Below are 27,292 nucleotides of genomic sequence, written 5' to 3'. Positions count from 1 at the left end.
TTGATTTTTGTATTTAAATGTGAAATGTTGTGTTATTCAATCAAGAGATGTGTGTTGTGTTTAGTTTACGTCGTTTAATGTCAACTTTGTCATGCTTCTCAACCTTATCCGGGTCATTGTCTCTTTCCGGTGATTACGGGGCTATACTGCAAAGCGAGTTTAGTGGGTTAGCGAGCTGTGTTGAGTTGAAAGCCAGACTTGTGTGTTCAGCGAAGGTAGCTCTTTTTTAAAGCAGCTTTATCACAATGTTAACTTTGGCTAAACTCATAACCTGGTCCGGACCAGGTTATGTCCAAGCTTTCAGCTGAAAATCAACTATGAAAGTGCCATTGTTTCACTGTTTAACTAATTGGGAGATGCCGTCACCATTTATTGAGAACCTACGAAGTTCTCGAGGGTACATGGAGAAAAAAAATTTTAAAAAGAGAATCTTTTGGGAGCTCCTCATAATGCTACATAATAGTTACGTACTCGTTTTCTGTAAAATACACTGGCTGGGATGGCTTCACTTTTCAGCGGAAGTAGAATAATATGATGTCAAACGCCCTCTTTCATGTGAACGCGCACTTAGCAGAAAGCCAAAAGCCGGACTTGACAAAGTTAATTGATAACCTCCATCTCGGGACCAATTAAGTCTGATTGCGGATGTAGGTTTTGTCGAGTTGCATTTGGAGCGCAAAGCCTGGGTTTGTACAGCCACTTTTGCACTTTTACTATGCTACACAGCATATTTATTGTTGTTATGCTTTGGCTTAATAGATTTTATCTACTTGAGAGACATGCAATGTTGTGTTTTCTGAATAAGTTTAAAATAGTGTCACTGTTTGTCAGACACCTAAAATAAAATCCTGTTTTACAGTACTGTATGTTTAATTAAAATAGTCTCATTGTTTTTGCACCATTTCTAGTTGTATTCTGGTTAAAATATGCTGCAAAATAGGCATCCATTTTCTATACCGCTTGTCCTCATTAGAATCATGGGTAAGCTGGAGCCTATCCTAGTCAAAGGCTGCAAAATATAAACTATGAAATTAATTACATTATTTGTTTTTGTTTTGTTTCACCCTATCACCGTTTCAAGATAAAGTGTTATCGTCATCCTGAGCAAAGTATCACAAATCGTATTGTATCGTGAAACACCCTGAGATTCCCAGCTGTAATATACATGTACGTATTTCTACTATTACAAATACAGAAGCACTGCCAATGTTTTCTTCTAAATTAGCCATGGAATATGGTTATGCAAATTTGGATAAAACTACAGAACAGTAAAATGGACATTTTTCTTCTACATTTTTATTTCAGTAACGCTGTTTTTTGTTCTATGTATTTTGAAAGAGCTTTTATGAATATGGGGATTTGTTCAGCGAAACCTGGAAGGCCTTCTCACAATATGATATCATTCACCTGAAGACCTATGATTCAAAAAGAGTAAGTGAAACACCACCTTTGTTGGATGTCCTTGTTTATTACTGGTACCATTGGAGGTCATAAAAGCTTTTACCAGGATTGTTTCTATACTCTTGTAGCGGGGTAACTTATAAATCATGACAACGATCACATAATCTTATTTCTATGCTATAATGATTGCTTACAGTGAATGCAGTTGTTATTTACAAATGTCATGCTTCGTCTTAGGTATGTTTCAAAGATGCCTTTTTCTCCCTCCTCCCAAGAATGAGATACGGTCTCTTCTACAACACACCACTCGTAAGTTGATCAGTACAGTCGTCCCTCACTACGAAATGAAATATTTATTTCAATATATTTAGACTAATAATAGGCCATTATCAACCACAAAAAAACAGTCTATTGTTAATTAAATTTTGAAAAACAGCAATACAGTGAGGGAGCAATGTTAGAACTGCAATGTCCCGAGGGACGATTGCATTCGCTGTGGGAGCAGAGATCCAGACATGCAAGGTGAGGTGTGGAAGCGTGCAGCCTAGCCTTTGCCGAACAGGAATCATGACTAGCGATAGTGTTAAGAAGACAGAGCCTGCAGACACTCTTCTGTTGTTTGGTAACACTTCACCATCCTGGTGAGGTGTCCAAATGGGAAAAAACAGCAAAAATGGGAAACCTGAACCAAAAGGCATCATGTAACGAACCGTGAGTATGCCGTACTGTTACACCTCAAATACTGCTTATTGAACAGATGCCAGGCACATTCAAACTCTGGCAACCACAGATGACTTTTAAATGAATATGCATTTTAAATACAGTACAAGCAATATTGTACCAAAGCCACTTCTGAAAACAATTACTCAACCATCCATTTTTTGACCACTTCTAGCTGTTGCCTATCCCAATTGATTTCTTGGGAAAGATGTGGTACATCCTGGACTGATCACCAGTCAATCATAGGACATGTACTGCGTAGATTGAAAAAATATATTCACACTCGCAGGTGAAAATAATTGATATAATGTATTTTTGATGGCAGATCTCAGATTGCTGCACTGAAGGGATATTTCGGGCATTCTCCCAACATGTCCTCCACCGGCTCAATGTACTGCAGAATGGACCCAAGGTAAGAACAATCTAAACCCAAAAGGGTCCAAATAAACATATGGTTACAAATTTGGCCTATGAACACAGGTCCCAACATTCCTACCAACATAAGATCTACAGTTACCAATAACATTATTTGGATATCGTGACGCTCGGGAAGACGTGGGTTCCAATCTCTGTTGGGCATTTCTACAACCGGGTACTCTGGTTTCCTCCCACATTCTAAAAACATACATGTTAGGTTAATTGGAGACTCAAAATTTTCCATAGGGATGAATGTGAGTGTGAATGGTTGTCCATATGTGCCCTGCGATAGACTGGCGACCAGTCCAGGGTGGACCCCGCCTGTCGCCCGAAGTTAGCTGGGACAGGCTCCAGCATAGACACGTAGCCCCAACTGCAGAAAAGATTCACATGACAAGTAATGGCCAAAAACTTCATTCTACTAAATTCAATATTTGCAATATGTTCAAATCAATGGTCAGAGAGAATAACTGCTGAACACATTTCTTATGGACCTGGACATGGACCTGAATTAGGTTGACTGGCGCATTCTTAAACTTCAAAGTACTTCGGAAAAAAAAACGTGTTTGTGGCTGCTGTCATCTCCCTGGTGGTCTAGTGGCTAGGATTCGGCGCTCTCACCGCCGCGGCCCGGGTTCGATTCCCGGTCAGGGAATCCTTTCTCTTGTTGTCCTTTGTTTCTAGTGGCGAGAATTTGGTGGCCCCAACTGCAGAAAAGATTCACATGACGTTATACTGATACTGATACTACCGAACCTGATACTACTCCATTAAATATTTGCAATTTGTTCAATCAATGGTCAGAGAGACTAACTGCTGAACACATTTCTGACATGGACCTGAATTAGGGCGACTGGCGCCTTCTTCAACTTCAAAGTACTTCGGGGAAAAAAATACGTGTTTGAGGCTGCCATCATCTTCCTGGTGGTCCACTGGCTAGGATTTGGCGCTTTCACCGCTGCGGCTCGGTTTCGATTCCTGGTCAGGGAATCCTTCCTGTTATTGTCCTTTGTTTCTCGTGGCTAGGATTTGGTAATCAACACATTTCTGACATGGACCAGAATTAGGTCGACTGGCACCTTCTTCAACTTCAAAGTACTTCGGAAAAAAAAAAAACGTGTTTGAAACTGCTGCCATCTCCCTGGTGGTCTAGTGGCTAGGATTTGGCGCTTTCACCGCCGCGGCCCAGGTTCAATTCCCGGTCAGGGAGTCCTTTCTGTTATTGTCCTTTGTTTCTCGTGGCTAGGATTTGGTAATCAACACATTTCTGACATGGACCTGAATTAGGTCGACTGGCACCTTCTTCAACTTCAAAGTACTTCGGAAAAAAAAAAACGTGTTTGAAACTTCTGCCATCTCCCTGGTGGTCTAGTGGCTAGGATTTGGCGCTTTCACCGCCGCGGGCCGGGTTCAATTCCCGGTCAGGGAATCCTTTCTGTTATTGTCCTTTGTTTGGAGAGATTTTTACATTCGTGAGAACATGTCCTTCCTAGTCCTTGAACTCCCCAGTGAACACCATGTTCCTCGGATAGGTACAAACTTTGGGCTTTGATTGCTCATTCAGCTTTCAGTAAAAGATTCTTGGGGCTCCACGATCCTTGTCATAGACGAGTGCCCCCAACTGCAGAAATGATTCACATGACAAGTAATGGCCAAAAACCTCATTCTACTAAATTCAATATTTGCAATATGTTCAAATCAATGGTCAGAGAGACTAACTGCTGAACACATTTCTTATGGACCTGGACATGGACCTGAATTAGGTTGACTGGCGCATTCTTAAACTTCAAAGTACTTCGGAAAAAAAAAACGTGTTTGTGGCTGCTGTCATCTCCCTGGTGGTCTCGTGGCTAGGATTCGGCGCTTTCACCGCCGCGGCTCGGGTTCAATTCCCGGTCAGGGAATCCTTTCTGTTATTGTCCTTTGTTTCGAGAGATTTTTACATTCGTGAGAGCATGTCCTTTCCAGTCCGAGAACTCCCCAGTGAACACCATGTTCCTCGGATAGGTACAAACTTTGGGCTTTGATTGCTCATTCAGCTTTCAGTAAAAGATTCTTGGGACTCCTCGATCCTTGTCATAGACGAGTGCCCCCAACTGCAGAAATGATTCACATGACAAGTAATGGCCAAAAACCTCATTCTACTAAATTCAATATTTGCAATATTTTCAAATCAATGGTCAGAGAGACTAACTGCTGAACACATTTCTTATGGACCTGGACATGGACCTGAATTAGGTTGACTGGCGCATTCTTAAACTTCAAAGTACTTCGGAAAAAAAAACGTGTTTGTGGCTGCTGTCATCTCCCTGGTGGTCTAGTGGCTAGGATTCGGCGCTCTCACCGCCGCGGCCCGGGTTCGATTCCCGGTCAGGGAATCCTTTCTCTTGTTGTCCTTTGTTTCTAGTGGCTAGAATTTGGTGGCCCCAACTGCAGAAAAGATTCACATGACGTTATACTGATACTGATACTACCGAACCTGATACTACTCCATTAAATATTTGCAATTTGTTCAATCAATGGTCAGAGAGACTAACTGCTGAACACATTTCTGACATGGACCTGAATTAGGGCGACTGGCGCCTTCTTCAACTTCAAAGTACTTCGGGGAAAAAAATACGTGTTTGAGGCTGCCATCATCTTCCTGGTGGTCCACTGGCTAGGATTTGGCGCTTTCACCACTGCGGCTCGGTTTCGATTCCTGGTCAGGGAATCCTTCCTGTTATTGTCCTTTGTTTCTCGTGGCTAGGATTTGGTAATCAACACATTTCTGACATGGACCAGAATTAGGTCGACTGGCACCTTCTTCAACTTCAAAGTACTTCGGAAAAAAAAAAACGTGTTTGAAACTGCTGCCATCTCCCTGGTGGTCTAGTGGCTAGGATTTGGCGCTTTCACCGCCGCGGCCCAGGTTCAATTCCCGGTCAGGGAGTCCTTTCTGTTATTGTCCTTTGTTTCTCGTGGCTAGGATTTGGTAATCAACACATTTCTGACATGGACCTGAATTAGGTCGACTGGCACCTTCTTCAACTTCAAAGTACTTCGGAAAAAAAAAAACGTGTTTGAAACTTCTGCCATCTCCCTGGTGGTCTAGTGGCTAGGATTTGGCGCTTTCACCGCCGCGGCCCGGGTTCAATTCCCGGTCAGGGAATCCTTTCTGTTATTGTCCTTTGTTTGGAGAGATTTTTACATTCGTGAGAACATGTCCTTCCTAGTCCTTGAACTCCCCAGTGAACACCATGTTCCTCGGATAGGTACAAACTTTGGGCTTTGATTGCTCATTCAGCTTTCAGTAAAAGATTCTTGGGGCTCCACGATCCTTGTCATAGACGAGTGCCCCCAACTGCAGAAATGATTCACATGACAAGTAATGGCCAAAAACCTCATTCTACTAAATTCAATATTTGCAATATGTTCAAATCAATGGTCAGAGAGACTAACTGCTGAACACATTTCTTATGGACCTGGACATGGACCTGAATTAGGTTGACTGGCGCATTCTTAAACTTCAAAGTACTTCGGAAAAAAAAAACGTGTTTGTGGCTGCTGTCATCTCCCTGGTGGTCTCGTGGCTAGGATTCGGCGCTTTCACCGCCGCGGCTCGGGTTCAATTCCCGGTCAGGGAATCCTTTCTGTTATTGTCCTTTGTTCCGAGAGATTTTTACATTCGTGAGAGCATGTCCTTTCCAGTCCGAGAACTCCCCAGTGAACACCATGTTCCTCGGATAGGTACAAACTTTGGGCTTTGATTGCTCATTCAGCTTTCAGTAAAAGATTCTTGGGACTCCTCGATCCTTGTCATAGACGAGTGCCCCCAACTGCAGAAATGATTCACATGACAAGTAATGGCCAAAAACCTCATTCTACTAAATTCAATATTTGCAATATTTTCAAATCAATGGTCAGAGAGACTAACTGCTGAACACATTTCTTATGGACCTGGACATGGACCTGAATTAGGTTGACTGGCGCATTCTTAAACTTCAAAGTACTTCGGAAAAAAAAACGTGTTTGTGGCTGCTGTCATCTCCCTGGTGGTCTAGTGGCTAGGATTCGGCGCTCTCACCGCCGCGGCCCGGGTTCGATTCCCGGTCAGGGAATCCTTTCTCTTGTTGTCCTTTGTTTCTAGTGGCTAGAATTTGGTGGCCCCAACTGCAGAAAAGATTCACATGACGTTATACTGATACTGATACTACCGAACCTGATACTACTCCATTAAATATTTGCAATTTGTTCAATCGATGGTCAGAGAGACTAACTGCTGAACACATTTCTGACATGGACCTGAATTAGGGCGACTGGCGCCTTCTTCAACTTCAAAGTACTTCGGGAAAAAAAAACGTGTTTGAGGCTGCCATCATCTTCCTGGTGGTCCACTGGCTAGGATTTGGCGCTTTCACCGCTGCGGCCCGGTTTCGATTCCCGGTCAGGGAATCCTTCCTGTTATTGTCCTTTGTTTCTCGTGGCTAGGATTTGGTAATCAACACATTTCTGACATGGACCTGAATTAGGTCGACTGGCACCTTCTTCAACTTCAAAGTACTTCGGAAAAAAAAAAACGTGTTTGAAACTTCTGCCATCTCCCTGGTGGTCTAGTGGCTAGGATTTGGCGCTTTCACCGCCGCGGCCCGGGTTCAATTCCCGGTCAGGGAATCCTTTCTGTTATTGTCCTTTGTTTGGAGAGATTTTTACATTCGTGAGAACATGTCCTTCCTAGTCCTTGAACTCCCCAGTGAACACCATGTTCCTCGGATAGGTACAAACTTTGGGCTTTGATTGCTCATTCAGCTTTCAGTAAAAGATTCTTGGGGCTCCACGATCCTTGTCATAGACGAGTGCCCCCAACTGCAGAAATGATTCACATGACAAGTAATGGCCAAAAACCTCATTCTACTAAATTCAATATTTGCAATATGTTCAAATCAATGGTCAGAGAGACTAACTGCTGAACACATTTCTTATGGACCTGGACATGGACCTGAATTAGGTTGACTGGCGCATTCTTAAACTTCAAAGTACTTCGGAAAAAAAAAACGTGTTTGTGGCTGCTGTCATCTCCCTGGTGGTCTAGTGGCTAGGATTCGGCGCTTTCACCGCCGCGGCCCGGGTTCAATTCCCGGTCAGGGAATCCTTTCTGTTATTGTCCTTTGTTTCGAGAGATTTTTACATTCGTGAGAGCATGTCCTTTCCAGTCCGAGAACTCCCCAGTGAACACCATGTTCCTCGGATAGGTACAAACTTTGGGCTTTGATTGCTCATTCAGCTTTCAGTAAAAGATTCTTGGGACTCCTCGATCCTTGTCATAGACGAGTGCCCCCAACTGCAGAAATGATTCACATGACAAGTAATGGCCAAAAACCTCATTCTACTAAATTCAATATTTGCAATATTTTCAAATCAATGGTCAGAGAGACTAACTGCTGAACACATTTCTTATGGACCTGGACATGGACCTGAATTAGGTTGACTGGCGCGTTCTTAAACTTCAAAGTACTTCGGAAAAAAAAACGTGTTTGTGGCTGCTGTCATCTCCCTGGTGGTCTAGTGGCTAGGATTCGGCGCTCTCACCGCCGCGGCCTGGGTTCGATTCCCGGTCAGGGAATCCTTTCTCTTGTTGTCCTTTGTTTCTAGTGGCTAGAATTTGGTGGCCCCAACTGCAGAAAAGATTCACATGACGTTATACTGATACTGATACTACCGAACCTGATACTACTCCATTAAATATTTGCAATTTGTTCAATCGATGGTCAGAGAGACTAACTGCTGAACACATTTCTGACATGGACCTGAATTAGGGCGACTGGCGCCTTCTTCAACTTCAAAGTACTTCGGGAAAAAAAAACGTGTTTGAGGCTGCCATCATCTTCCTGGTGGTCCACTGGCTAGGATTTGGCGCTTTCACCGCTGCGGCCCGGTTTCGATTCCCGGTCAGGGAATCCTTCCTGTTATTGTCCTTTGTTTCTCGTGGCTAGGATTTGGTAATCAACACATTTCTGACATGGACCTGAATTAGGTCGACTGGCACCTTCTTCAACTTCAAAGTACTTCGGAAAAAAAAAAACGTGTTTGAAACTTCTGCCATCTCCCTGGTGGTCTAGTGGCTAGGATTTGGCGCTTTCACCGCCGCGGCCCGGGTTCAATTCCCGGTCAGGGAATCCTTTCTGTTATTGTCCTTTGTTTGGAGAGATTTTTACATTCGTGAGAACATGTCCTTCCTAGTCCTTGAACTCCCCAGTGAACACCATGTTCCTCGGATAGGTACAAACTTTGGGCTTTGATTGCTCATTCAGCTTTCAGTAAAAGATTCTTGGGGCTCCACGATCCTTGTCATAGACGAGTGCCCCCAACTGCAGAAATGATTCACATGACAAGTAATGGCCAAAAACCTCATTCTACTAAATTCAATATTTGCAATATGTTCAAATCAATGGTCAGAGAGACTAACTGCTGAACACATTTCTTATGGACCTGGACATGGACCTGAATTAGGTTGACTGGCGCATTCTTAAACTTCAAAGTACTTCGGAAAAAAAAAACGTGTTTGTGGCTGCTGTCATCTCCCTGGTGGTCTAGTGGCTAGGATTCGGCGCTTTCACCGCCGCGGCTCGGGTTCAATTCCCGGTCAGGGAATCCTTTCTGTTATTGTCCTTTGTTTCGAGAGATTTTTACATTCGTGAGAGCATGTCCTTTCCAGTCCGAGAACTCCCCAGTGAACACCATGTTCCTCGGATAGGTACAAACTTTGGGCTTTGATTGCTCATTCAGCTTTCAGTAAAAGATTCTTGGGACTCCTCGATCCTTGTCATAGACGAGTGCCCCCAACTGCAGAAATGATTCACATGACAAGTAATGGCCAAAAACCTCATTCTACTAAATTCAATATTTGCAATATTTTCAAATCAATGGTCAGAGAGACTAACTGCTGAACACATTTCTTATGGACCTGGACATGGACCTGAATTAGGTTGACTGGCGCATTCTTAAACTTCAAAGTACTTCGGAAAAAAAAACGTGTTTGTGGCTGCTGTCATCTCCCTGGTGGTCTAGTGGCTAGGATTCGGCGCTCTCACCGCCGCGGCCCGGGTTCGATTCCCGGTCAGGGAATCCTTTCTCTTGTTGTCCTTTGTTTCTAGTGGCTAGAATTTGGTGGCCCCAACTGCAGAAAAGATTCACATGACGTTATACTGATACTGATACTACCGAACCTGATACTACTCCATTAAATATTTGCAATTTGTTCAATCGATGGTCAGAGAGACTAACTGCTGAACACATTTCTGACATGGACCTGAATTAGGGCGACTGGCGCCTTCTTCAACTTCAAAGTACTTCGGGAAAAAAAAACGTGTTTGAGGCTGCCATCATCTTCCTGGTGGTCCACTGGCTAGGATTTGGGGCTTTCACCGCTGCGGCCCGGTTTCGATTCCCGGTCAGGGAATCCTTCCTGTTATTGTCCTTTGTTTCTCGTGGCTAGGATTTGGTAATCAACACATTTCTGACATGGACCTGAATTAGGTCGACTGGCACCTTCTTCAACTTCAAAGTACTTCGGAAAAAAAAAAACGTGTTTGAAACTTCTGCCATCTCCCTGGTGGTCTAGTGGCTAGGATTTGGCGCTTTCACCGCCGCGGCCCGGGTTCAATTCCCGGTCAGGGAATCCTTTCTGTTATTGTCCTTTGTTTGGAGAGATTTTTACATTCGTGAGAACATGTCCTTCCTAGTCCTTGAACTCCCCAGTGAACACCATGTTCCTCGGATAGGTACAAACTTTGGGCTTTGATTGCTCATTCAGCTTTCAGTAAAAGATTCTTGGGGCTCCACGATCCTTGTCATAGACGAGTGCCCCCAACTGCAGAAATGATTCACATGACAAGTAATGGCCAAAAACCTCATTCTACTAAATTCAATATTTGCAATATGTTCAAATCAATGGTCAGAGAGACTAACTGCTGAACACATTTCTTATGGACCTGGACATGGACCTGAATTAGGTTGACTGGCGCATTCTTAAACTTCAAAGTACTTCGGAAAAAAAAAACGTGTTTGTGGCTGCTGTCATCTCCCTGGTGGTCTAGTGGCTAGGATTCGGCGCTTTCACCGCCGCGGCCCGGGTTCAATTCCCGGTCAGGGAATCCTTTCTGTTATTGTCCTTTGTTTCGAGAGATTTTTACATTCGTGAGAGCATGTCCTTTCCAGTCCGAGAACTCCCCAGTGAACACCATGTTCCTCGGATAGGTACAAACTTTGGGCTTTGATTGCTCATTCAGCTTTCAGTAAAAGATTCTTGGGACTCCTCGATCCTTGTCATAGACGAGTGCCCCCAACTGCAGAAATGATTCACATGACAAGTAATGGCCAAAAACCTCATTCTACTAAATTCAATATTTGCAATATTTTCAAATCAATGGTCAGAGAGACTAACTGCTGAACACATTTCTTATGGACCTGGACATGGACCTGAATTAGGTTGACTGGCGCATTCTTAAACTTCAAAGTACTTCGGAAAAAAAAACGTGTTTGTGGCTGCTGTCATCTCCCTGGTGGTCTAGTGGCTAGGGTTCGGCGCTTTCACCGCCGCGGCCCGGGTTCGATTCCCGGTCAGGGAATCCTTTCTCTTGTTGTCCTTTGTTTCTAGTGGCTAGAATTTGGTGGCCCCAACTGCAGAAAAGATTCACATGACGTTATACTGATACTGATACTACCGAACCTGATACTACTCCATTAAATATTTGCAATTTGTTCAATCGATGGTCAGAGAGACTAACTGCTGAACACATTTCTGACATGGACCTGAATTAGGGCGACTGGCGCCTTCTTCAACTTCAAAGTACTTCGGGAAAAAAAAACGTGTTTGAGGCTGCCATCATCTTCCTGGTGGTCCACTGGCTAGGATTTGGCGCTTTCACCGCTGCGGCCCGGTTTCGATTCCCGGTCAGGGAATCCTTCCTGTTATTGTCCTTTGTTTCTCGTGGCTAGGATTTGGGAATCAACACATTTCTGACATGGACCTGAATTAGGTCGACTGGCACCTTCTTCAACTTCAAAGTACTTCGGAAAAAAAAAAACGTGTTTGAAACTTCTGCCATCTCCCTGGTGGTCTAGTGGCTAGGATTTGGCGCTTTCACCGCCGCGGGCCGGGTTCAATTCCCGGTCAGGGAATCCTTTCTGTTATTGTCCTTTGTTTGGAGAGATTTTTACATTCGTGAGAACATGTCCTTCCTAGTCCTTGAACTCCCCAGTGAACACCATGTTCCTCGGATAGGTACAAACTTTGGGCTTTGATTGCTCATTCAGCTTTCAGTAAAAGATTCTTGGGGCTCCACGATCCTTGTCATAGACGAGTGCCCCCAACTGCAGAAATGATTCACATGACAAGTAATGGCCAAAAACCTCATTCTACTAAATTCAATATTTGCAATATGTTCAAATCAATGGTCAGAGAGACTAACTGCTGAACACATTTCTTATGGACCTGGACATGGACCTGAATTAGGTTGACTGGCGCATTCTTAAACTTCAAAGTACTTCGGAAAAAAAAAACGTGTTTGTGGCTGCTGTCATCTCCCTGGTGGTCTCGTGGCTAGGATTCGGCGCTTTCACCGCCGCGGCTCGGGTTCAATTCCCGGTCAGGGAATCCTTTCTGTTATTGTCCTTTGTTTCGAGAGATTTTTACATTCGTGAGAGCATGTCCTTTCCAGTCCGAGAACTCCCCAGTGAACACCATGTTCCTCGGATAGGTACAAACTTTGGGCTTTGATTGCTCATTCAGCTTTCAGTAAAAGATTCTTGGGACTCCTCGATCCTTGTCATAGACGAGTGCCCCCAACTGCAGAAATGATTCACATGACAAGTAATGGCCAAAAACCTCATTCTACTAAATTCAATATTTGCAATATTTTCAAATCAATGGTCAGAGAGACTAACTGCTGAACACATTTCTTATGGACCTGGACATGGACCTGAATTAGGTTGACTGGCGCATTCTTAAACTTCAAAGTACTTCGGAAAAAAAAACGTGTTTGTGGCTGCTGTCATCTCCCTGGTGGTCTAGTGGCTAGGATTCGGCGCTCTCACCGCCGCGGCCCGGGTTCGATTCCCGGTCAGGGAATCCTTTCTCTTGTTGTCCTTTGTTTCTAGTGGCTAGAATTTGGTGGCCCCAACTGCAGAAAAGATTCACATGACGTTATACTGATACTGATACTACCGAACCTGATACTACTCCATTAAATATTTGCAATTTGTTCAATCAATGGTCAGAGAGACTAACTGCTGAACACATTTCTGACATGGACCTGAATTAGGGCGACTGGCGCCTTCTTCAACTTCAAAGTACTTCGGGGAAAAAAATACGTGTTTGAGGCTGCCATCATCTTCCTGGTGGTCCACTGGCTAGGATTTGGCGCTTTCACCACTGCGGCTCGGTTTCGATTCCTGGTCAGGGAATCCTTCCTGTTATTGTCCTTTGTTTCTCGTGGCTAGGATTTGGTAATCAACACATTTCTGACATGGACCAGAATTAGGTCGACTGGCACCTTCTTCAACTTCAAAGTACTTCGGAAAAAAAAAAACGTGTTTGAAACTGCTGCCATCTCCCTGGTGGTCTAGTGGCTAGGATTTGGCGCTTTCACCGCCGCGGCCCAGGTTCAATTCCCGGTCAGGGAGTCCTTTCTGTTATTGTCCTTTGTTTCTCGTGGCTAGGATTTGGTAATCAACACATTTCTGACATGGACCTGAATTAGGTCGACTGGCACCTTCTTCAACTTCAAAGTACTTCGGAAAAAAAAAAACGTGTTTGAAACTTCTGCCATCTCCCTGGTGGTCTAGTGGCGAGGATTTGGCGCTTTCACCGCCGCGGCCCGGGTTCAATTCCCGGTCAGGGAATCCTTTCTGTTATTGTCCTTTGTTTGGAGAGATTTTTACATTCGTGAGAACATGTCCTTCCTAGTCCTTGAACTCCCCAGTGAACACCATGTTCCTCGGATAGGTACAAACTTTGGGCTTTGATTGCTCATTCAGCTTTCAGTAAAAGATTCTTGGGGCTCCACGATCCTTGTCATAGACGAGTGCCCCCAACTGCAGAAATGATTCACATGACAAGTAATGGCCAAAAACCTCATTCTACTAAATTCAATATTTGCAATATGTTCAAATCAATGGTCAGAGAGACTAACTGCTGAACACATTTCTTATGGACCTGGACATGGACCTGAATTAGGTTGACTGGCGCATTCTTAAACTTCAAAGTACTTCGGAAAAAAAAAACGTGTTTGTGGCTGCTGTCATCTCCCTGGTGGTCTCGTGGCTAGGATTCGGCGCTTTCACCGCCGCGGCTCGGGTTCAATTCCCGGTCAGGGAATCCTTTCTGTTATTGTCCTTTGTTCCGAGAGATTTTTACATTCGTGAGAGCATGTCCTTTCCAGTCCGAGAACTCCCCAGTGAACACCATGTTCCTCGGATAGGTACAAACTTTGGGCTTTGATTGCTCATTCAGCTTTCAGTAAAAGATTCTTGGGACTCCTCGATCCTTGTCATAGACGAGTGCCCCCAACTGCAGAAATGATTCACATGACAAGTAATGGCCAAAAACCTCATTCTACTAAATTCAATATTTGCAATATTTTCAAATCAATGGTCAGAGAGACTAACTGCTGAACACATTTCTTATGGACCTGGACATGGACCTGAATTAGGTTGACTGGCGCATTCTTAAACTTCAAAGTACTTCGGAAAAAAAAACGTGTTTGTGGCTGCTGTCATCTCCCTGGTGGTCTAGTGGCTAGGATTCGGCGCTCTCACCGCCGCGGCCCGGGTTCGATTCCCGGTCAGGGAATCCTTTCTCTTGTTGTCCTTTGTTTCTAGTGGCTAGAATTTGGTGGCCCCAACTGCAGAAAAGATTCACATGACGTTATACTGATACTGATACTACCGAACCTGATACTACTCCATTAAATATTTGCAATTTGTTCAATCGATGGTCAGAGAGACTAACTGCTGAACACATTTCTGACATGGACCTGAATTAGGGCGACTGGCGCCTTCTTCAACTTCAAAGTACTTCGGGAAAAAAAAACGTGTTTGAGGCTGCCATCATCTTCCTGGTGGTCCACTGGCTAGGATTTGGCGCTTTCACCGCTGCGGCCCGGTTTCGATTCCCGGTCAGGGAATCCTTCCTGTTATTGTCCTTTGTTTCTCGTGGCTAGGATTTGGTAATCAACACATTTCTGACATGGACCTGAATTAGGTCGACTGGCACCTTCTTCAACTTCAAAGTACTTCGGAAAAAAAAAAACGTGTTTGAAACTTCTGCCATCTCCCTGGTGGTCTAGTGGCTAGGATTTGGCGCTTTCACCGCCGCGGCCCGGGTTCAATTCCCGGTCAGGGAATCCTTTCTGTTATTGTCCTTTGTTTGGAGAGATTTTTACATTCGTGAGAACATGTCCTTCCTAGTCCTTGAACTCCCCAGTGAACACCATGTTCCTCGGATAGGTACAAACTTTGGGCTTTGATTGCTCATTCAGCTTTCAGTAAAAGATTCTTGGGGCTCCACGATCCTTGTCATAGACGAGTGCCCCCAACTGCAGAAATGATTCACATGACAAGTAATGGCCAAAAACCTCATTCTACTAAATTCAATATTTGCAATATGTTCAAATCAATGGTCAGAGAGACTAACTGCTGAACACATTTCTTATGGACCTGGACATGGACCTGAATTAGGTTGACTGGCGCATTCTTAAACTTCAAAGTACTTCGGAAAAAAAAAACGTGTTTGTGGCTGCTGTCATCTCCCTGGTGGTCTAGTGGCTAGGATTCGGCGCTTTCACCGCCGCGGCCCGGGTTCAATTCCCGGTCAGGGAATCCTTTCTGTTATTGTCCTTTGTTTCGAGAGATTTTTACATTCGTGAGAGCATGTCCTTTCCAGTCCGAGAACTCCCCAGTGAACACCATGTTCCTCGGATAGGTACAAACTTTGGGCTTTGATTGCTCATTCAGCTTTCAGTAAAAGATTCTTGGGACTCCTCGATCCTTGTCATAGACGAGTGCCCCCAACTGCAGAAATGATTCACATGACAAGTAATGGCCAAAAACCTCATTCTACTAAATTCAATATTTGCAATATTTTCAAATCAATGGTCAGAGAGACTAACTGCTGAACACATTTCTTATGGACCTGGACATGGACCTGAATTAGGTTGACTGGCGCGTTCTTAAACTTCAAAGTACTTCGGAAAAAAAAACGTGTTTGTGGCTGCTGTCATCTCCCTGGTGGTCTAGTGGCTAGGATTCGGCGCTCTCACCGCCGCGGCCCGGGTTCGATTCCCGGTCAGGGAATCCTTTCTCTTGTTGTCCTTTGTTTCTAGTGGCTAGAATTTGGTGGCCCCAACTGCAGAAAAGATTCACATGACGTTATACTGATACTGATACTACCGAACCTGATACTACTCCATTAAATATTTGCAATTTGTTCAATCGATGGTCAGAGAGACTAACTGCTGAACACATTTCTGACATGGACCTGAATTAGGGCGACTGGCGCCTTCTTCAACTTCAAAGTACTTCGGGAAAAAAAAACGTGTTTGAGGCTGCCATCATCTTCCTGGTGGTCCACTGGCTAGGATTTGGCGCTTTCACCGCTGCGGCCCGGTTTCGATTCCCGGTCAGGGAATCCTTCCTGTTATTGTCCTTTGTTTCTCGTGGCTAGGATTTGGTAATCAACACATTTCTGACATGGACCTGAATTAGGTCGACTGGCACCTTCTTCAACTTCAAAGTACTTCGGAAAAAAAAAAACGTGTTTGAAACTTCTGCCATCTCCCTGGTGGTCTAGTGGCTAGGATTTGGCGCTTTCACCGCCGCGGCCCGGGTTCAATTCCCGGTCAGGGAATCCTTTCTGTTATTGTCCTTTGTTTGGAGAGATTTTTACATTCGTGAGAACATGTCCTTCCTAGTCCTTGAACTCCCCAGTGAACACCATGTTCCTCGGATAGGTACAAACTTTGGGCTTTGATTGCTCATTCAGCTTTCAGTAAAAGATTCTTGGGGCTCCACGATCCTTGTCATAGACGAGTGCCCCCAACTGCAGAAATGATTCACATGACAAGTAATGGCCAAAAACCTCATTCTACTAAATTCAATATTTGCAATATGTTCAAATCAATGGTCAGAGAGACTAACTGCTGAACACATTTCTTATGGACCTGGACATGGACCTGAATTAGGTTGACTGGCGCATTCTTAAACTTCAAAGTACTTCGGAAAAAAAAAACGTGTTTGTGGCTGCTGTCATCTCCCTGGTGGTCTAGTGGCTAGGATTCGGCGCTTTCACCGCCGCGGCTCGGGTTCAATTCCCGGTCAGGGAATCCTTTCTGTTATTGTCCTTTGTTTCGAGAGATTTTTACATTCGTGAGAGCATGTCCTTTCCAGTCCGAGAACTCCCCAGTGAACACCATGTTCCTCGGATAGGTACAAACTTTGGGCTTTGATTGCTCATTCAGCTTTCAGTAAAAGATTCTTGGGACTCCTCGATCCTTGTCATAGACGAGTGCCCCCAACTGCAGAAATGATTCACATGACAAGTAATGGCCAAAAACCTCATTCTACTAAATTCAATATTTGCAATATTTTCAAATCAATGGTCAGAGAGACTAACTGCTGAACACATTTCTTATGGACCTGGACATGGACCTGAATTAGGTTGACTGGCGCATTCTTAAACTTCAAAGTACTTCGGAAAAAAAAACGTGTTTGTGGCTGCTGTCATCTCCCTGGTGGTCTAGTGGCTAGGATTCGGCGCTCTCACCGCCGCGGCCCGGGTTCGATTCCCGGTCAGGGAATCCTTTCTCTTGTTGTCCTTTGTTTCTAGTGGCTAGAATTTGGTGGCCCCAACTGCAGAAAAGATTCACATGACGTTATACTGATACTGATACTACCGAACCTGATACTACTCCATTAAATATTTGCAATTTGTTCAATCGATGGTCAGAGAGACTAACTGCTGAACACATTTCTGACATGGACCTGAATTAGGGCGACTGGCGCCTTCTTCAACTTCAAAGTACTTCGGGAAAAAAAAACGTGTTTGAGGCTGCCATCATCTTCCTGGTGGTCCACTGGCTAGGATTTGGCGCTTTCACCGCTGCGGCCCGGTTTCGATTCCCGGTCAGGGAATCCTTCCTGTTATTGTCCTTTGTTTCTCGTGGCTAGGATTTGGTAATCAACACATTTCTGACATGGACCTGAATTAGGTCGACTGGCACCTTCTTCAACTTCAAAGTACTTCGGAAAAAAAAAAACGTGTTTGAAACTTCTGCCATCTCCCTGGTGGTCTAGTGGCTAGGATTTGGCGCTTTCACCGCCGCGGCCCGGGTTCAATTCCCGGTCAGGGAATCCTTTCTGTTATTGTCCTTTGTTTGGAGAGATTTTTACATTCGTGAGAACATGTCCTTCCTAGTCCTTGAACTCCCCAGTGAACACCATGTTCCTCGGATAGGTACAAACTTTGGGCTTTGATTGCTCATTCAGCTTTCAGTAAAAGATTCTTGGGGCTCCACGATCCTTGTCATAGACGAGTGCCCCCAACTGCAGAAATGATTCACATGACAAGTAATGGCCAAAAACCTCATTCTACTAAATTCAATATTTGCAATATGTTCAAATCAATGGTCAGAGAGACTAACTGCTGAACACATTTCTTATGGACCTGGACATGGACCTGAATTAGGTTGACTGGCGCATTCTTAAACTTCAAAGTACTTCGGAAAAAAAAAACGTGTTTGTGGCTGCTGTCATCTCCCTGGTGGTCTAGTGGCTAGGATTCGGCGCTTTCACCGCCGCGGCTCGGGTTCAATTCCCGGTCAGGGAATCCTTTCTGTTATTGTCCTTTGTTTCGAGAGATTTTTACATTCGTGAGAGCATGTCCTTTCCAGTCCGAGAACTCCCCAGTGAACACCATGTTCCTCGGATAGGTACAAACTTTGGGCTTTGATTGCTCATTCAGCTTTCAGTAAAAGATTCTTGGGACTCCTCGATCCTTGTCATAGACGAGTGCCCCCAACTGCAGAAATGATTCACATGACAAGTAATGGCCAAAAACCTCATTCTACTAAATTCAATATTTGCAATATTTTCAAATCAATGGTCAGAGAGACTAACTGCTGAACACATTTCTTATGGACCTGGACATGGACCTGAATTAGGTTGACTGGCGCATTCTTAAACTTCAAAGTACTTCGGAAAAAAAAACGTGTTTGTGGCTGCTGTCATCTCCCTGGTGGTCTAGTGGCTAGGATTCGGCGCTCTCACCGCCGCGGCCCGGGTTCGATTCCCGGTCAGGGAATCCTTTCTCTTGTTGTCCTTTGTTTCTAGTGGCTAGAATTTGGTGGCCCCAACTGCAGAAAAGATTCACATGACGTTATACTGATACTGATACTACCGAACCTGATACTACTCCATTAAATATTTGCAATTTGTTCAATCGATGGTCAGAGAGACTAACTGCTGAACACATTTCTGACATGGACCTGAATTAGGGCGACTGGCGCCTTCTTCAACTTCAAAGTACTTCGGGAAAAAAAAACGTGTTTGAGGCTGCCATCATCTTCCTGGTGGTCCACTGGCTAGGATTTGGCGCTTTCACCGCTGCGGCCCGGTTTCGATTCCCGGTCAGGGAATCCTTCCTGTTATTGTCCTTTGTTTCTCGTGGCTAGGATTTGGTAATCAACACATTTCTGACATGGACCTGAATTAGGTCGACTGGCACCTTCTTCAACTTCAAAGTACTTCGGAAAAAAAAAAACGTGTTTGAAACTTCTGCCATCTCCCTGGTGGTCTAGTGGCTAGGATTTGGCGCTTTCACCGCCGCGGCCCGGGTTCAATTCCCGGTCAGGGAATCCTTTCTGTTATTGTCCTTTGTTTGGAGAGATTTTTACATTCGTGAGAACATGTCCTTCCTAGTCCTTGAACTCCCCAGTGAACACCATGTTCCTCGGATAGGTACAAACTTTGGGCTTTGATTGCTCATTCAGCTTTCAGTAAAAGATTCTTGGGGCTCCACGATCCTTGTCATAGACGAGTGCCCCCAACTGCAGAAATGATTCACATGACAAGTAATGGCCAAAAACCTCATTCTACTAAATTCAATATTTGCAATATGTTCAAATCAATGGTCAGAGAGACTAACTGCTGAACACATTTCTTATGGACCTGGACATGGACCTGAATTAGGTTGACTGGCGCATTCTTAAACTTCAAAGTACTTCGGAAAAAAAAAACGTGTTTGTGGCTGCTGTCATCTCCCTGGTGGTCTAGTGGCTAGGATTCGGCGCTTTCACCGCCGCGGCTCGGGTTCAATTCCCGGTCAGGGAATCCTTTCTGTTATTGTCCTTTGTTTCGAGAGATTTTTACATTCGTGAGAGCATGTCCTTTCCAGTCCGAGAACTCCCCAGTGAACACCATGTTCCTCGGATAGGTACAAACTTTGGGCTTTGATTGCTCATTCAGCTTTCAGTAAAAGATTCTTGGGACTCCTCGATCCTTGTCATAGACGAGTGCCCCCAACTGCAGAAATGATTCACATGACAAGTAATGGCCAAAAACCTCATTCTACTAAATTCAATATTTGCAATATTTTCAAATCAATGGTCAGAGAGACTAACTGCTGAACACATTTCTTATGGACCTGGACATGGACCTGAATTAGGTTGACTGGCGCATTCTTAAACTTCAAAGTACTTCGGAAAAAAAAACGTGTTTGTGGCTGCTGTCATCTCCCTGGTGGTCTAGTGGCTAGGATTCGGCGCTCTCACCGCCGCGGCCCGGGTTCGATTCCCGGTCAGGGAATCCTTTCTCTTGTTGTCCTTTGTTTCTAGTGGCTAGAATTTGGTGGCCCCAACTGCAGAAAAGATTCACATGACGTTATACTGATACTGATACTACCGAACCTGATACTACTCCATTAAATATTTGCAATTTGTTCAATCGATGGTCAGAGAGACTAACTGCTGAACACATTTCTGACATGGACCTGAATTAGGGCGACTGGCGCCTTCTTCAACTTCAAAGTACTTCGGGAAAAAAAAACGTGTTTGAGGCTGCCATCATCTTCCTGGTGGTCCACTGGCTAGGATTTGGGGCTTTCACCGCTGCGGCCCGGTTTCGATTCCCGGTCAGGGAATCCTTCCTGTTATTGTCCTTTGTTTCTCGTGGCTAGGATTTGGTAATCAACACATTTCTGACATGGACCTGAATTAGGTCGACTGGCACCTTCTTCAACTTCAAAGTACTTCGGAAAAAAAAAAACGTGTTTGAAACTTCTGCCATCTCCCTGGTGGTCTAGTGGCTAGGATTTGGCGCTTTCACCGCCGCGGCCCGGGTTCAATTCCCGGTCAGGGAATCCTTTCTGTTATTGTCCTTTGTTTGGAGAGATTTTTACATTCGTGAGAACATGTCCTTCCTAGTCCTTGAACTCCCCAGTGAACACCATGTTCCTCGGATAGGTACAAACTTTGGGCTTTGATTGCTCATTCAGCTTTCAGTAAAAGATTCTTGGGGCTCCACGATCCTTGTCATAGACGAGTGCCCCCAACTGCAGAAATGATTCACATGACAAGTAATGGCCAAAAACCTCATTCTACTAAATTCAATATTTGCAATATGTTCAAATCAATGGTCAGAGAGACTAACTGCTGAACACATTTCTTATGGACCTGGACATGGACCTGAATTAGGTTGACTGGCGCATTCTTAAACTTCAAAGTACTTCGGAAAAAAAAAACGTGTTTGTGGCTGCTGTCATCTCCCTGGTGGTCTAGTGGCTAGGATTCGGCGCTTTCACCGCCGCGGCCCGGGTTCAATTCCCGGTCAGGGAATCCTTTCTGTTATTGTCCTTTGTTTCGAGAGATTTTTACATTCGTGAGAGCATGTCCTTTCCAGTCCGAGAACTCCCCAGTGAACACCATGTTCCTCGGATAGGTACAAACTTTGGGCTTTGATTGCTCATTCAGCTTTCAGTAAAAGATTCTTGGGACTCCTCGATCCTTGTCATAGACGAGTGCCCCCAACTGCAGAAATGATTCACATGACAAGTAATGGCCAAAAACCTCATTCTACTAAATTCAATATTTGCAATATTTTCAAATCAATGGTCAGAGAGACTAACTGCTGAACACATTTCTTATGGACCTGGACATGGACCTGAATTAGGTTGACTGGCGCATTCTTAAACTTCAAAGTACTTCGGAAAAAAAAACGTGTTTGTGGCTGCTGTCATCTCCCTGGTGGTCTAGTGGCTAGGGTTCGGCGCTTTCACCGCCGCGGCCCGGGTTCGATTCCCGGTCAGGGAATCCTTTCTCTTGTTGTCCTTTGTTTCTAGTGGCTAGAATTTGGTGGCCCCAACTGCAGAAAAGATTCACATGACGTTATACTGATACTGATACTACCGAACCTGATACTACTCCATTAAATATTTGCAATTTGTTCAATCGATGGTCAGAGAGACTAACTGCTGAACACATTTCTGACATGGACCTGAATTAGGGCGACTGGCGCCTTCTTCAACTTCAAAGTACTTCGGGAAAAAAAAACGTGTTTGAGGCTGCCATCATCTTCCTGGTGGTCCACTGGCTAGGATTTGGCGCTTTCACCGCTGCGGCCCGGTTTCGATTCCCGGTCAGGGAATCCTTCCTGTTATTGTCCTTTGTTTCTCGTGGCTAGGATTTGGGAATCAACACATTTCTGACATGGACCTGAATTAGGTCGACTGGCACCTTCTTCAACTTCAAAGTACTTCGGAAAAAAAAAAACGTGTTTGAAACTTCTGCCATCTCCCTGGTGGTCTAGTGGCTAGGATTTGGCGCTTTCACCGCCGCGGTCCGGGTTCAATTCCCGGTCAGGGAATCCTTTCTGTTATTGTCCTTTGTTTGGAGAGATTTTTACATTCGTGAGAACATGTCCTTCCTAGTCCTTGAACTCCCCAGTGAACACCATGTTCCTCGGATAGGTACAAACTTTGGGCTTTGATTGCTCATTCAGCTTTCAGTAAAAGATTCTTGGGGCTCCACGATCCTTGTCATAGACGAGTGCCCCCAACTGCAGAAATGATTCACATGACAAGTAATGGCCAAAAACCTCATTCTACTAAATTCAATATTTGCAATATGTTCAAATCAATGGTCAGAGAGACTAACTGCTGAACACATTTCTTATGGACCTGGACATGGACCTGAATTAGGTTGACTGGCGCATTCTTAAACTTCAAAGTACTTCGGAAAAAAAAAACGTGTTTGTGGCTGCTGTCATCTCCCTGGTGGTCTAGTGGCTAGGATTCGGCGCTTTCACCGCCGCGGCCCGGGTTCAATTCCCGGTCAGGGAATCCTTTCTGTTATTGTCCTTTGTTTCGAGAGATTTTTACATTCGTGAGAGCATGTCCTTTCCAGTCCGAGAACTCCCCAGTGAACACCATGTTCCTCGGATAGGTACAAACTTTGGGCTTTGATTGCTCATTCAGCTTTCAGTAAAAGATTCTTGGGACTCCTCGATCCTTGTCATAGACGAGTGCCCCCAACTGCAGAAATGATTCACATGACAAGTAATGGCCAAAAACCTCATTCTACTAAATTCAATATTTGCAATATTTTCAAATCAATGGTCAGAGAGACTAACTGCTGAACACATTTCTTATGGACCTGGACATGGACCTGAATTAGGTTGACTGGCGCGTTCTTAAACTTCAAAGTACTTCGGAAAAAAAAACGTGTTTGTGGCTGCTGTCATCTCCCTGGTGGTCTAGTGGCTAGGATTCGGCGCTCTCACCGCCGCGGCCCGGGTTCGATTCCCGGTCAGGGAATCCTTTCTCTTGTTGTCCTTTGTTTCTAGTGGCTAGAATTTGGTGGCCCCAACTGCAGAAAAGATTCACATGACGTTATACTGATACTGATACTACCGAACCTGATACTACTCCATTAAATATTTGCAATTTGTTCAATCGATGGTCAGAGAGACTAACTGCTGAACACATTTCTGACATGGACCTGAATTAGGGCGACTGGCGCCTTCTTCAACTTCAAAGTACTTCGGGAAAAAAAAACGTGTTTGAGGCTGCCATCATCTTCCTGGTGGTCCACTGGCTAGGATTTGGCGCTTTCACCGCTGCGGCCCGGTTTCGATTCCCGGTCAGGGAATCCTTCCTGTTATTGTCCTTTGTTTCTCGTGGCTAGGATTTGGTAATCAACACATTTCTGACATGGACCTGAATTAGGTCGACTGGCACCTTCTTCAACTTCAAAGTACTTCGGAAAAAAAAAACGTGTTTGAAACTTCTGCCATCTCCCTGGTGGTCTAGTGGCTAGGATTTGGCGCTTTCACCGCCGCGGCCCGGGTTCAATTCCCGGTCAGGGAATCCTTTCTGTTATTGTCCTTTGTTTGGAGAGATTTTTACATTCGTGAGAACATGTCCTTCCTAGTCCTTGAACTCCCCAGTGAACACCATGTTCCTCGGATAGGTACAAACTTTGGGCTTTGATTGCTCATTCAGCTTTCAGTAAAAGATTCTTGGGGCTCCACGATCCTTGTCATAGACGAGTGCCCCCAACTGCAGAAATGATTCACATGACAAGTAATGGCCAAAAACCTCATTCTACTAAATTCAATATTTGCAATATGTTCAAATCAATGGTCAGAGAGACTAACTGCTGAACACATTTCTTATGGACCTGGACATGGACCTGAATTAGGTTGACTGGCGCATTCTTAAACTTCAAAGTACTTCGGAAAAAAAAAACGTGTTTGTGGCTGCTGTCATCTCCCTGGTGGTCTAGTGGCTAGGATTCGGCGCTTTCACCGCCGCGGCCCGGGTTCAATTCCCGGTCAGGGAATCCTTTCTGTTATTGTCCTTTGTTTCGAGAGATTTTTACATTCGTGAGAGCATGTCCTTTCCAGTCCGAGAACTCCCCAGTGAACACCATGTTCCTCGGATAGGTACAAACTTTGGGCTTTGATTGCTCATTCAGCTTTCAGTAAAAGATTCTTGGGACTCCTCGATCCTTGTCATAGACAAGTGCCCCCAACTGCAGAAATGATTCACATGACAAGTAATGGCCAAAAACCTCATTCTACTAAATTCAATATTTGCAATATTTTCAAATCAATGGTCAGAGAGACTAACTGCTGAACACATTTCTTATGGACCTGGACATGGACCTGAATTAGGTTGACTGGCGCGTTCTTAAACTTCAAAGTACTTCGGAAAAAAAAACATGTTTGTGGCTGCTGTCATCTCCCTGGTGGTCTAGTGGCTAGGATTTGGCGCTCTCACCGCCGCGGCCCGGGTTCGATTCCCGGTCAGGGAATCCTTTCTCTTGTTGTCCTTTGTTTCTAGTGGCTAGAATTTGGTGGCCCCAACTGCAGAAAAGATTCACATGACGTTATACTGATACTGATACTACCGAACCTGATACTACTCCATTAAATATTTGCAATTTGTTCAATCGATGGTCAGAGAGACTAACTGCTGAACACATTTCTGACATGGACCTGAATTAGGGCGACTGGCGCCTTCTTCAACTTCAAAGTACTTCGGGAAAAAAAAACGTGTTTGAGGCTGCCATCATCTTCCTGGTGGTCCACTGGCTAGGATTTGGCGCTTTCACCGCTGCGGCCCGGTTTCGATTCCCGGTCAGGGAATCCTTCCTGTTATTGTCCTTTGTTTCTCGTGGCTAGGATTTGGTAATCAACACATTTCTGACATGGACCTGAATTAGGTCGACTGGCACCTTCTTCAACTTCAAAGTACTTCGGAAAAAAAAAAACGTGTTTGAAACTTCTGCCATCTCCCTGGTGGTCTAGTGGCTAGGATTTGGCGCTTTCACCGCCGCGGCCCGGGTTCAATTCCCGGTCAGGGAATCCTTTCTGTTATTGTCCTTTGTTTGGAGAGATTTTTACATTCGTGAGAACATGTCCTTCCTAGTCCTTGAACTCCCCAGTGAACACCATGTTCCTCGGATAGGTACAAACTTTGGGCTTTGATTGCTCATTCAGCTTTCAGTAAAAGATTCTTGGGGCTCCACGATCCTTGTCATAGACGAGTGCCCCCAACTGCAGAAATGATTCACATGACAAGTAATGGCCAAAAACCTCATTCTACTAAATTCAATATTTGCAATATGTTCAAATCAATGGTCAGAGAGACTAACTGCTGAACACATTTCTTATGGACCTGGACATGGACCTGAATTAGGTTGACTGGCGCATTCTTAAACTTCAAAGTACTTCGGAAAAAAAAAACGTGTTTGTGGCTGCTGTCATCTCCCTGGTGGTCTAGTGGCTAGGATTCGGCGCTTTCACCGCCGCGGCCCGGGTTCAATTCCCGGTCAGGGAATCCTTTCTGTTATTGTCCTTTGTTTCGAGAGATTTTTACATTCGTGAGAGCATGTCCTTTCCAGTCCGAGAACTCCCCAGTGAACACCATGTTCCTCGGATAGGTACAAACTTTGGGCTTTGATTGCTCATTCAGCTTTCAGTAAAAGATTCTTGGGACTCCTCGATCCTTGTCATAGACGAGTGCCCCCAACTGCAGAAATGATTCACATGACAAGTAATGGCCAAAAACCTCATTCTACTAAATTCAATATTTGCAATATTTTCAAATCAATGGTCAGAGAGACTAACTGCTGAACACATTTCTTATGGACCTGGACATGGACCTGAATTAGGTTGACTGGCGCGTTCTTAAACTTCAAAGTACTTCGGAAAAAAAAACGTGTTTGTGGCTGCTGTCATCTCCCTGGTGGTCTAGTGGCTAGGATTCGGCGCTCTCACCGCCGCGGCCCGGGTTCGATTCCCGGTCAGGGAATCCTTTCTCTTGTTGTCCTTTGTTTCTAGTGGCTAGAATTTGGTGGCCCCAACTGCAGAAAAGATTCACATGACGTTATACTGATACTGATACTACCGAACCTGATACTACTCCATTAAATATTTGCAATTTGTTCAATCGATGGTCAGAGAGACTAACTGCTGAACACATTTCTGACATGGACCTGAATTAGGGCGACTGGCGCCTTCTTCAACTTCAAAGTACTTCGGGAAAAAAAAACGTGTTTGAGGCTGCCATCATCTTCCTGGTGGTCCACTGGCTAGGATTTGGCGCTTTCACCGCTGCGGCCCGGTTTCGATTCCCGGTCAGGGAATCCTTCCTGTTATTGTCCTTTGTTTCTCGTGGCTAGGATTTGGTAATCAACACATTTCTGACATGGACCTGAATTAGGTCGACTGGCACCTTCTTCAACTTCAAAGTACTTCGGAAAAAAAAAACGTGTTTGAAACTTCTGCCATCTCCCTGGTGGTCTAGTGGCTAGGATTTGGCGCTTTCACCGCCGCGGCCCGGGTTCAATTCCCGGTCAGGGAATCCTTTCTGTTATTGTCCTTTGTTTGGAGAGATTTTTACATTCGTGAGAACATGTCCTTCCTAGTCCTTGAACTCCCCAGTGAACACCATGTTCCTCGGATAGGTACAAACTTTGGGCTTTGATTGCTCATTCAGCTTTCAGTAAAAGATTCTTGGGGCTCCACGATCCTTGTCATAGACGAGTGCCCCCAACTGCAGAAATGATTCACATGACAAGTAATGGCCAAAAACCTCATTCTACTAAATTCAATATTTGCAATATGTTCAAATCAATGGTCAGAGAGACTAACTGCTGAACACATTTCTTATGGACCTGGACATGGACCTGAATTAGGTTGACTGGCGCATTCTTAAACT

At 44.7% G+C, this 27,292-nt stretch overlaps 1 protein-coding gene and 46 non-coding genes across 50 annotated transcripts in view; all 47 read left to right on the top strand.

The window, feature by feature from the left end:
* Positions 1 to 27,292, top strand: part of eogt (EGF domain-specific O-linked N-acetylglucosamine (GlcNAc) transferase) — a 53,726-nt gene that overhangs the window by 7,656 nt on the left and 18,778 nt on the right. For all 4 annotated transcript variants that reach the window (XM_054784892.1, XM_054784894.1, XM_054784891.1 and 1 more), the window contains 3 exons: positions 1,339 to 1,431; positions 1,639 to 1,710; positions 2,447 to 2,533. In XM_054784892.1, the coding sequence (XP_054640867.1) occupies positions 1,339 to 1,431; positions 1,639 to 1,710; positions 2,447 to 2,533 (252 nt within the window). The remainder of the gene's footprint in view (positions 1 to 1,338; positions 1,432 to 1,638; positions 1,711 to 2,446; positions 2,534 to 27,292) is intronic.
* trnae-cuc (transfer RNA glutamic acid (anticodon CUC)) lies at positions 3,122 to 3,193 on the top strand. Its single transcript has one exon. It is a non-coding gene; the product is annotated as a tRNA-Glu (tRNA).
* trnae-uuc (transfer RNA glutamic acid (anticodon UUC)) lies at positions 3,677 to 3,748 on the top strand. The gene has a single exon. It is a non-coding gene; the product is annotated as a tRNA-Glu (tRNA).
* On the top strand, positions 3,896 to 3,967 carry trnae-uuc (transfer RNA glutamic acid (anticodon UUC)). The gene has a single exon. It is a non-coding gene; the product is annotated as a tRNA-Glu (tRNA).
* Positions 4,845 to 4,916, top strand: trnae-cuc (transfer RNA glutamic acid (anticodon CUC)). Its single transcript has one exon. It is a non-coding gene; the product is annotated as a tRNA-Glu (tRNA).
* On the top strand, positions 5,399 to 5,470 carry trnae-uuc (transfer RNA glutamic acid (anticodon UUC)). Its single transcript has one exon. It is a non-coding gene; the product is annotated as a tRNA-Glu (tRNA).
* On the top strand, positions 5,618 to 5,689 carry trnae-uuc (transfer RNA glutamic acid (anticodon UUC)). Its single transcript has one exon. It is a non-coding gene; the product is annotated as a tRNA-Glu (tRNA).
* On the top strand, positions 6,567 to 6,638 carry trnae-cuc (transfer RNA glutamic acid (anticodon CUC)). The gene has a single exon. It is a non-coding gene; the product is annotated as a tRNA-Glu (tRNA).
* On the top strand, positions 7,120 to 7,191 carry trnae-uuc (transfer RNA glutamic acid (anticodon UUC)). Its single transcript has one exon. It is a non-coding gene; the product is annotated as a tRNA-Glu (tRNA).
* trnae-uuc (transfer RNA glutamic acid (anticodon UUC)) lies at positions 7,595 to 7,666 on the top strand. Its single transcript has one exon. It is a non-coding gene; the product is annotated as a tRNA-Glu (tRNA).
* On the top strand, positions 8,069 to 8,140 carry trnae-cuc (transfer RNA glutamic acid (anticodon CUC)). The gene has a single exon. It is a non-coding gene; the product is annotated as a tRNA-Glu (tRNA).
* On the top strand, positions 8,622 to 8,693 carry trnae-uuc (transfer RNA glutamic acid (anticodon UUC)). The gene has a single exon. It is a non-coding gene; the product is annotated as a tRNA-Glu (tRNA).
* trnae-uuc (transfer RNA glutamic acid (anticodon UUC)) lies at positions 9,097 to 9,168 on the top strand. Its single transcript has one exon. It is a non-coding gene; the product is annotated as a tRNA-Glu (tRNA).
* Positions 9,571 to 9,642, top strand: trnae-cuc (transfer RNA glutamic acid (anticodon CUC)). The gene has a single exon. It is a non-coding gene; the product is annotated as a tRNA-Glu (tRNA).
* On the top strand, positions 10,124 to 10,195 carry trnae-uuc (transfer RNA glutamic acid (anticodon UUC)). The gene has a single exon. It is a non-coding gene; the product is annotated as a tRNA-Glu (tRNA).
* On the top strand, positions 10,599 to 10,670 carry trnae-uuc (transfer RNA glutamic acid (anticodon UUC)). The gene has a single exon. It is a non-coding gene; the product is annotated as a tRNA-Glu (tRNA).
* On the top strand, positions 11,073 to 11,144 carry trnae-uuc (transfer RNA glutamic acid (anticodon UUC)). Its single transcript has one exon. It is a non-coding gene; the product is annotated as a tRNA-Glu (tRNA).
* trnae-uuc (transfer RNA glutamic acid (anticodon UUC)) lies at positions 11,626 to 11,697 on the top strand. Its single transcript has one exon. It is a non-coding gene; the product is annotated as a tRNA-Glu (tRNA).
* Positions 12,575 to 12,646, top strand: trnae-cuc (transfer RNA glutamic acid (anticodon CUC)). The gene has a single exon. It is a non-coding gene; the product is annotated as a tRNA-Glu (tRNA).
* Positions 13,129 to 13,200, top strand: trnae-uuc (transfer RNA glutamic acid (anticodon UUC)). Its single transcript has one exon. It is a non-coding gene; the product is annotated as a tRNA-Glu (tRNA).
* trnae-uuc (transfer RNA glutamic acid (anticodon UUC)) lies at positions 13,348 to 13,419 on the top strand. The gene has a single exon. It is a non-coding gene; the product is annotated as a tRNA-Glu (tRNA).
* trnae-cuc (transfer RNA glutamic acid (anticodon CUC)) lies at positions 14,297 to 14,368 on the top strand. Its single transcript has one exon. It is a non-coding gene; the product is annotated as a tRNA-Glu (tRNA).
* On the top strand, positions 14,850 to 14,921 carry trnae-uuc (transfer RNA glutamic acid (anticodon UUC)). Its single transcript has one exon. It is a non-coding gene; the product is annotated as a tRNA-Glu (tRNA).
* On the top strand, positions 15,325 to 15,396 carry trnae-uuc (transfer RNA glutamic acid (anticodon UUC)). Its single transcript has one exon. It is a non-coding gene; the product is annotated as a tRNA-Glu (tRNA).
* Positions 15,799 to 15,870, top strand: trnae-cuc (transfer RNA glutamic acid (anticodon CUC)). Its single transcript has one exon. It is a non-coding gene; the product is annotated as a tRNA-Glu (tRNA).
* On the top strand, positions 16,352 to 16,423 carry trnae-uuc (transfer RNA glutamic acid (anticodon UUC)). Its single transcript has one exon. It is a non-coding gene; the product is annotated as a tRNA-Glu (tRNA).
* Positions 16,827 to 16,898, top strand: trnae-uuc (transfer RNA glutamic acid (anticodon UUC)). Its single transcript has one exon. It is a non-coding gene; the product is annotated as a tRNA-Glu (tRNA).
* On the top strand, positions 17,301 to 17,372 carry trnae-cuc (transfer RNA glutamic acid (anticodon CUC)). Its single transcript has one exon. It is a non-coding gene; the product is annotated as a tRNA-Glu (tRNA).
* trnae-uuc (transfer RNA glutamic acid (anticodon UUC)) lies at positions 17,854 to 17,925 on the top strand. The gene has a single exon. It is a non-coding gene; the product is annotated as a tRNA-Glu (tRNA).
* Positions 18,329 to 18,400, top strand: trnae-uuc (transfer RNA glutamic acid (anticodon UUC)). The gene has a single exon. It is a non-coding gene; the product is annotated as a tRNA-Glu (tRNA).
* trnae-cuc (transfer RNA glutamic acid (anticodon CUC)) lies at positions 18,803 to 18,874 on the top strand. The gene has a single exon. It is a non-coding gene; the product is annotated as a tRNA-Glu (tRNA).
* trnae-uuc (transfer RNA glutamic acid (anticodon UUC)) lies at positions 19,356 to 19,427 on the top strand. Its single transcript has one exon. It is a non-coding gene; the product is annotated as a tRNA-Glu (tRNA).
* On the top strand, positions 19,831 to 19,902 carry trnae-uuc (transfer RNA glutamic acid (anticodon UUC)). The gene has a single exon. It is a non-coding gene; the product is annotated as a tRNA-Glu (tRNA).
* On the top strand, positions 20,305 to 20,376 carry trnae-cuc (transfer RNA glutamic acid (anticodon CUC)). Its single transcript has one exon. It is a non-coding gene; the product is annotated as a tRNA-Glu (tRNA).
* trnae-uuc (transfer RNA glutamic acid (anticodon UUC)) lies at positions 20,858 to 20,929 on the top strand. The gene has a single exon. It is a non-coding gene; the product is annotated as a tRNA-Glu (tRNA).
* Positions 21,333 to 21,404, top strand: trnae-uuc (transfer RNA glutamic acid (anticodon UUC)). Its single transcript has one exon. It is a non-coding gene; the product is annotated as a tRNA-Glu (tRNA).
* Positions 21,807 to 21,878, top strand: trnae-uuc (transfer RNA glutamic acid (anticodon UUC)). Its single transcript has one exon. It is a non-coding gene; the product is annotated as a tRNA-Glu (tRNA).
* On the top strand, positions 22,360 to 22,431 carry trnae-uuc (transfer RNA glutamic acid (anticodon UUC)). The gene has a single exon. It is a non-coding gene; the product is annotated as a tRNA-Glu (tRNA).
* On the top strand, positions 22,835 to 22,906 carry trnae-uuc (transfer RNA glutamic acid (anticodon UUC)). The gene has a single exon. It is a non-coding gene; the product is annotated as a tRNA-Glu (tRNA).
* Positions 23,309 to 23,380, top strand: trnae-cuc (transfer RNA glutamic acid (anticodon CUC)). The gene has a single exon. It is a non-coding gene; the product is annotated as a tRNA-Glu (tRNA).
* Positions 23,861 to 23,932, top strand: trnae-uuc (transfer RNA glutamic acid (anticodon UUC)). Its single transcript has one exon. It is a non-coding gene; the product is annotated as a tRNA-Glu (tRNA).
* trnae-uuc (transfer RNA glutamic acid (anticodon UUC)) lies at positions 24,336 to 24,407 on the top strand. The gene has a single exon. It is a non-coding gene; the product is annotated as a tRNA-Glu (tRNA).
* trnae-cuc (transfer RNA glutamic acid (anticodon CUC)) lies at positions 24,810 to 24,881 on the top strand. The gene has a single exon. It is a non-coding gene; the product is annotated as a tRNA-Glu (tRNA).
* Positions 25,363 to 25,434, top strand: trnae-uuc (transfer RNA glutamic acid (anticodon UUC)). Its single transcript has one exon. It is a non-coding gene; the product is annotated as a tRNA-Glu (tRNA).
* On the top strand, positions 25,838 to 25,909 carry trnae-uuc (transfer RNA glutamic acid (anticodon UUC)). The gene has a single exon. It is a non-coding gene; the product is annotated as a tRNA-Glu (tRNA).
* On the top strand, positions 26,312 to 26,383 carry trnae-cuc (transfer RNA glutamic acid (anticodon CUC)). The gene has a single exon. It is a non-coding gene; the product is annotated as a tRNA-Glu (tRNA).
* trnae-uuc (transfer RNA glutamic acid (anticodon UUC)) lies at positions 26,864 to 26,935 on the top strand. Its single transcript has one exon. It is a non-coding gene; the product is annotated as a tRNA-Glu (tRNA).

The sequence above is a fragment of the Dunckerocampus dactyliophorus genome, chromosome 8 (assembly GCF_027744805.1).
Source record: "Dunckerocampus dactyliophorus isolate RoL2022-P2 chromosome 8, RoL_Ddac_1.1, whole genome shotgun sequence".
Taxonomy (NCBI): domain Eukaryota; kingdom Metazoa; phylum Chordata; class Actinopteri; order Syngnathiformes; family Syngnathidae; genus Dunckerocampus; species Dunckerocampus dactyliophorus.
The sequence above is the reverse complement of the archived record's forward strand: the minus strand, read 5'-3'. Positions and strand labels throughout refer to the sequence as shown.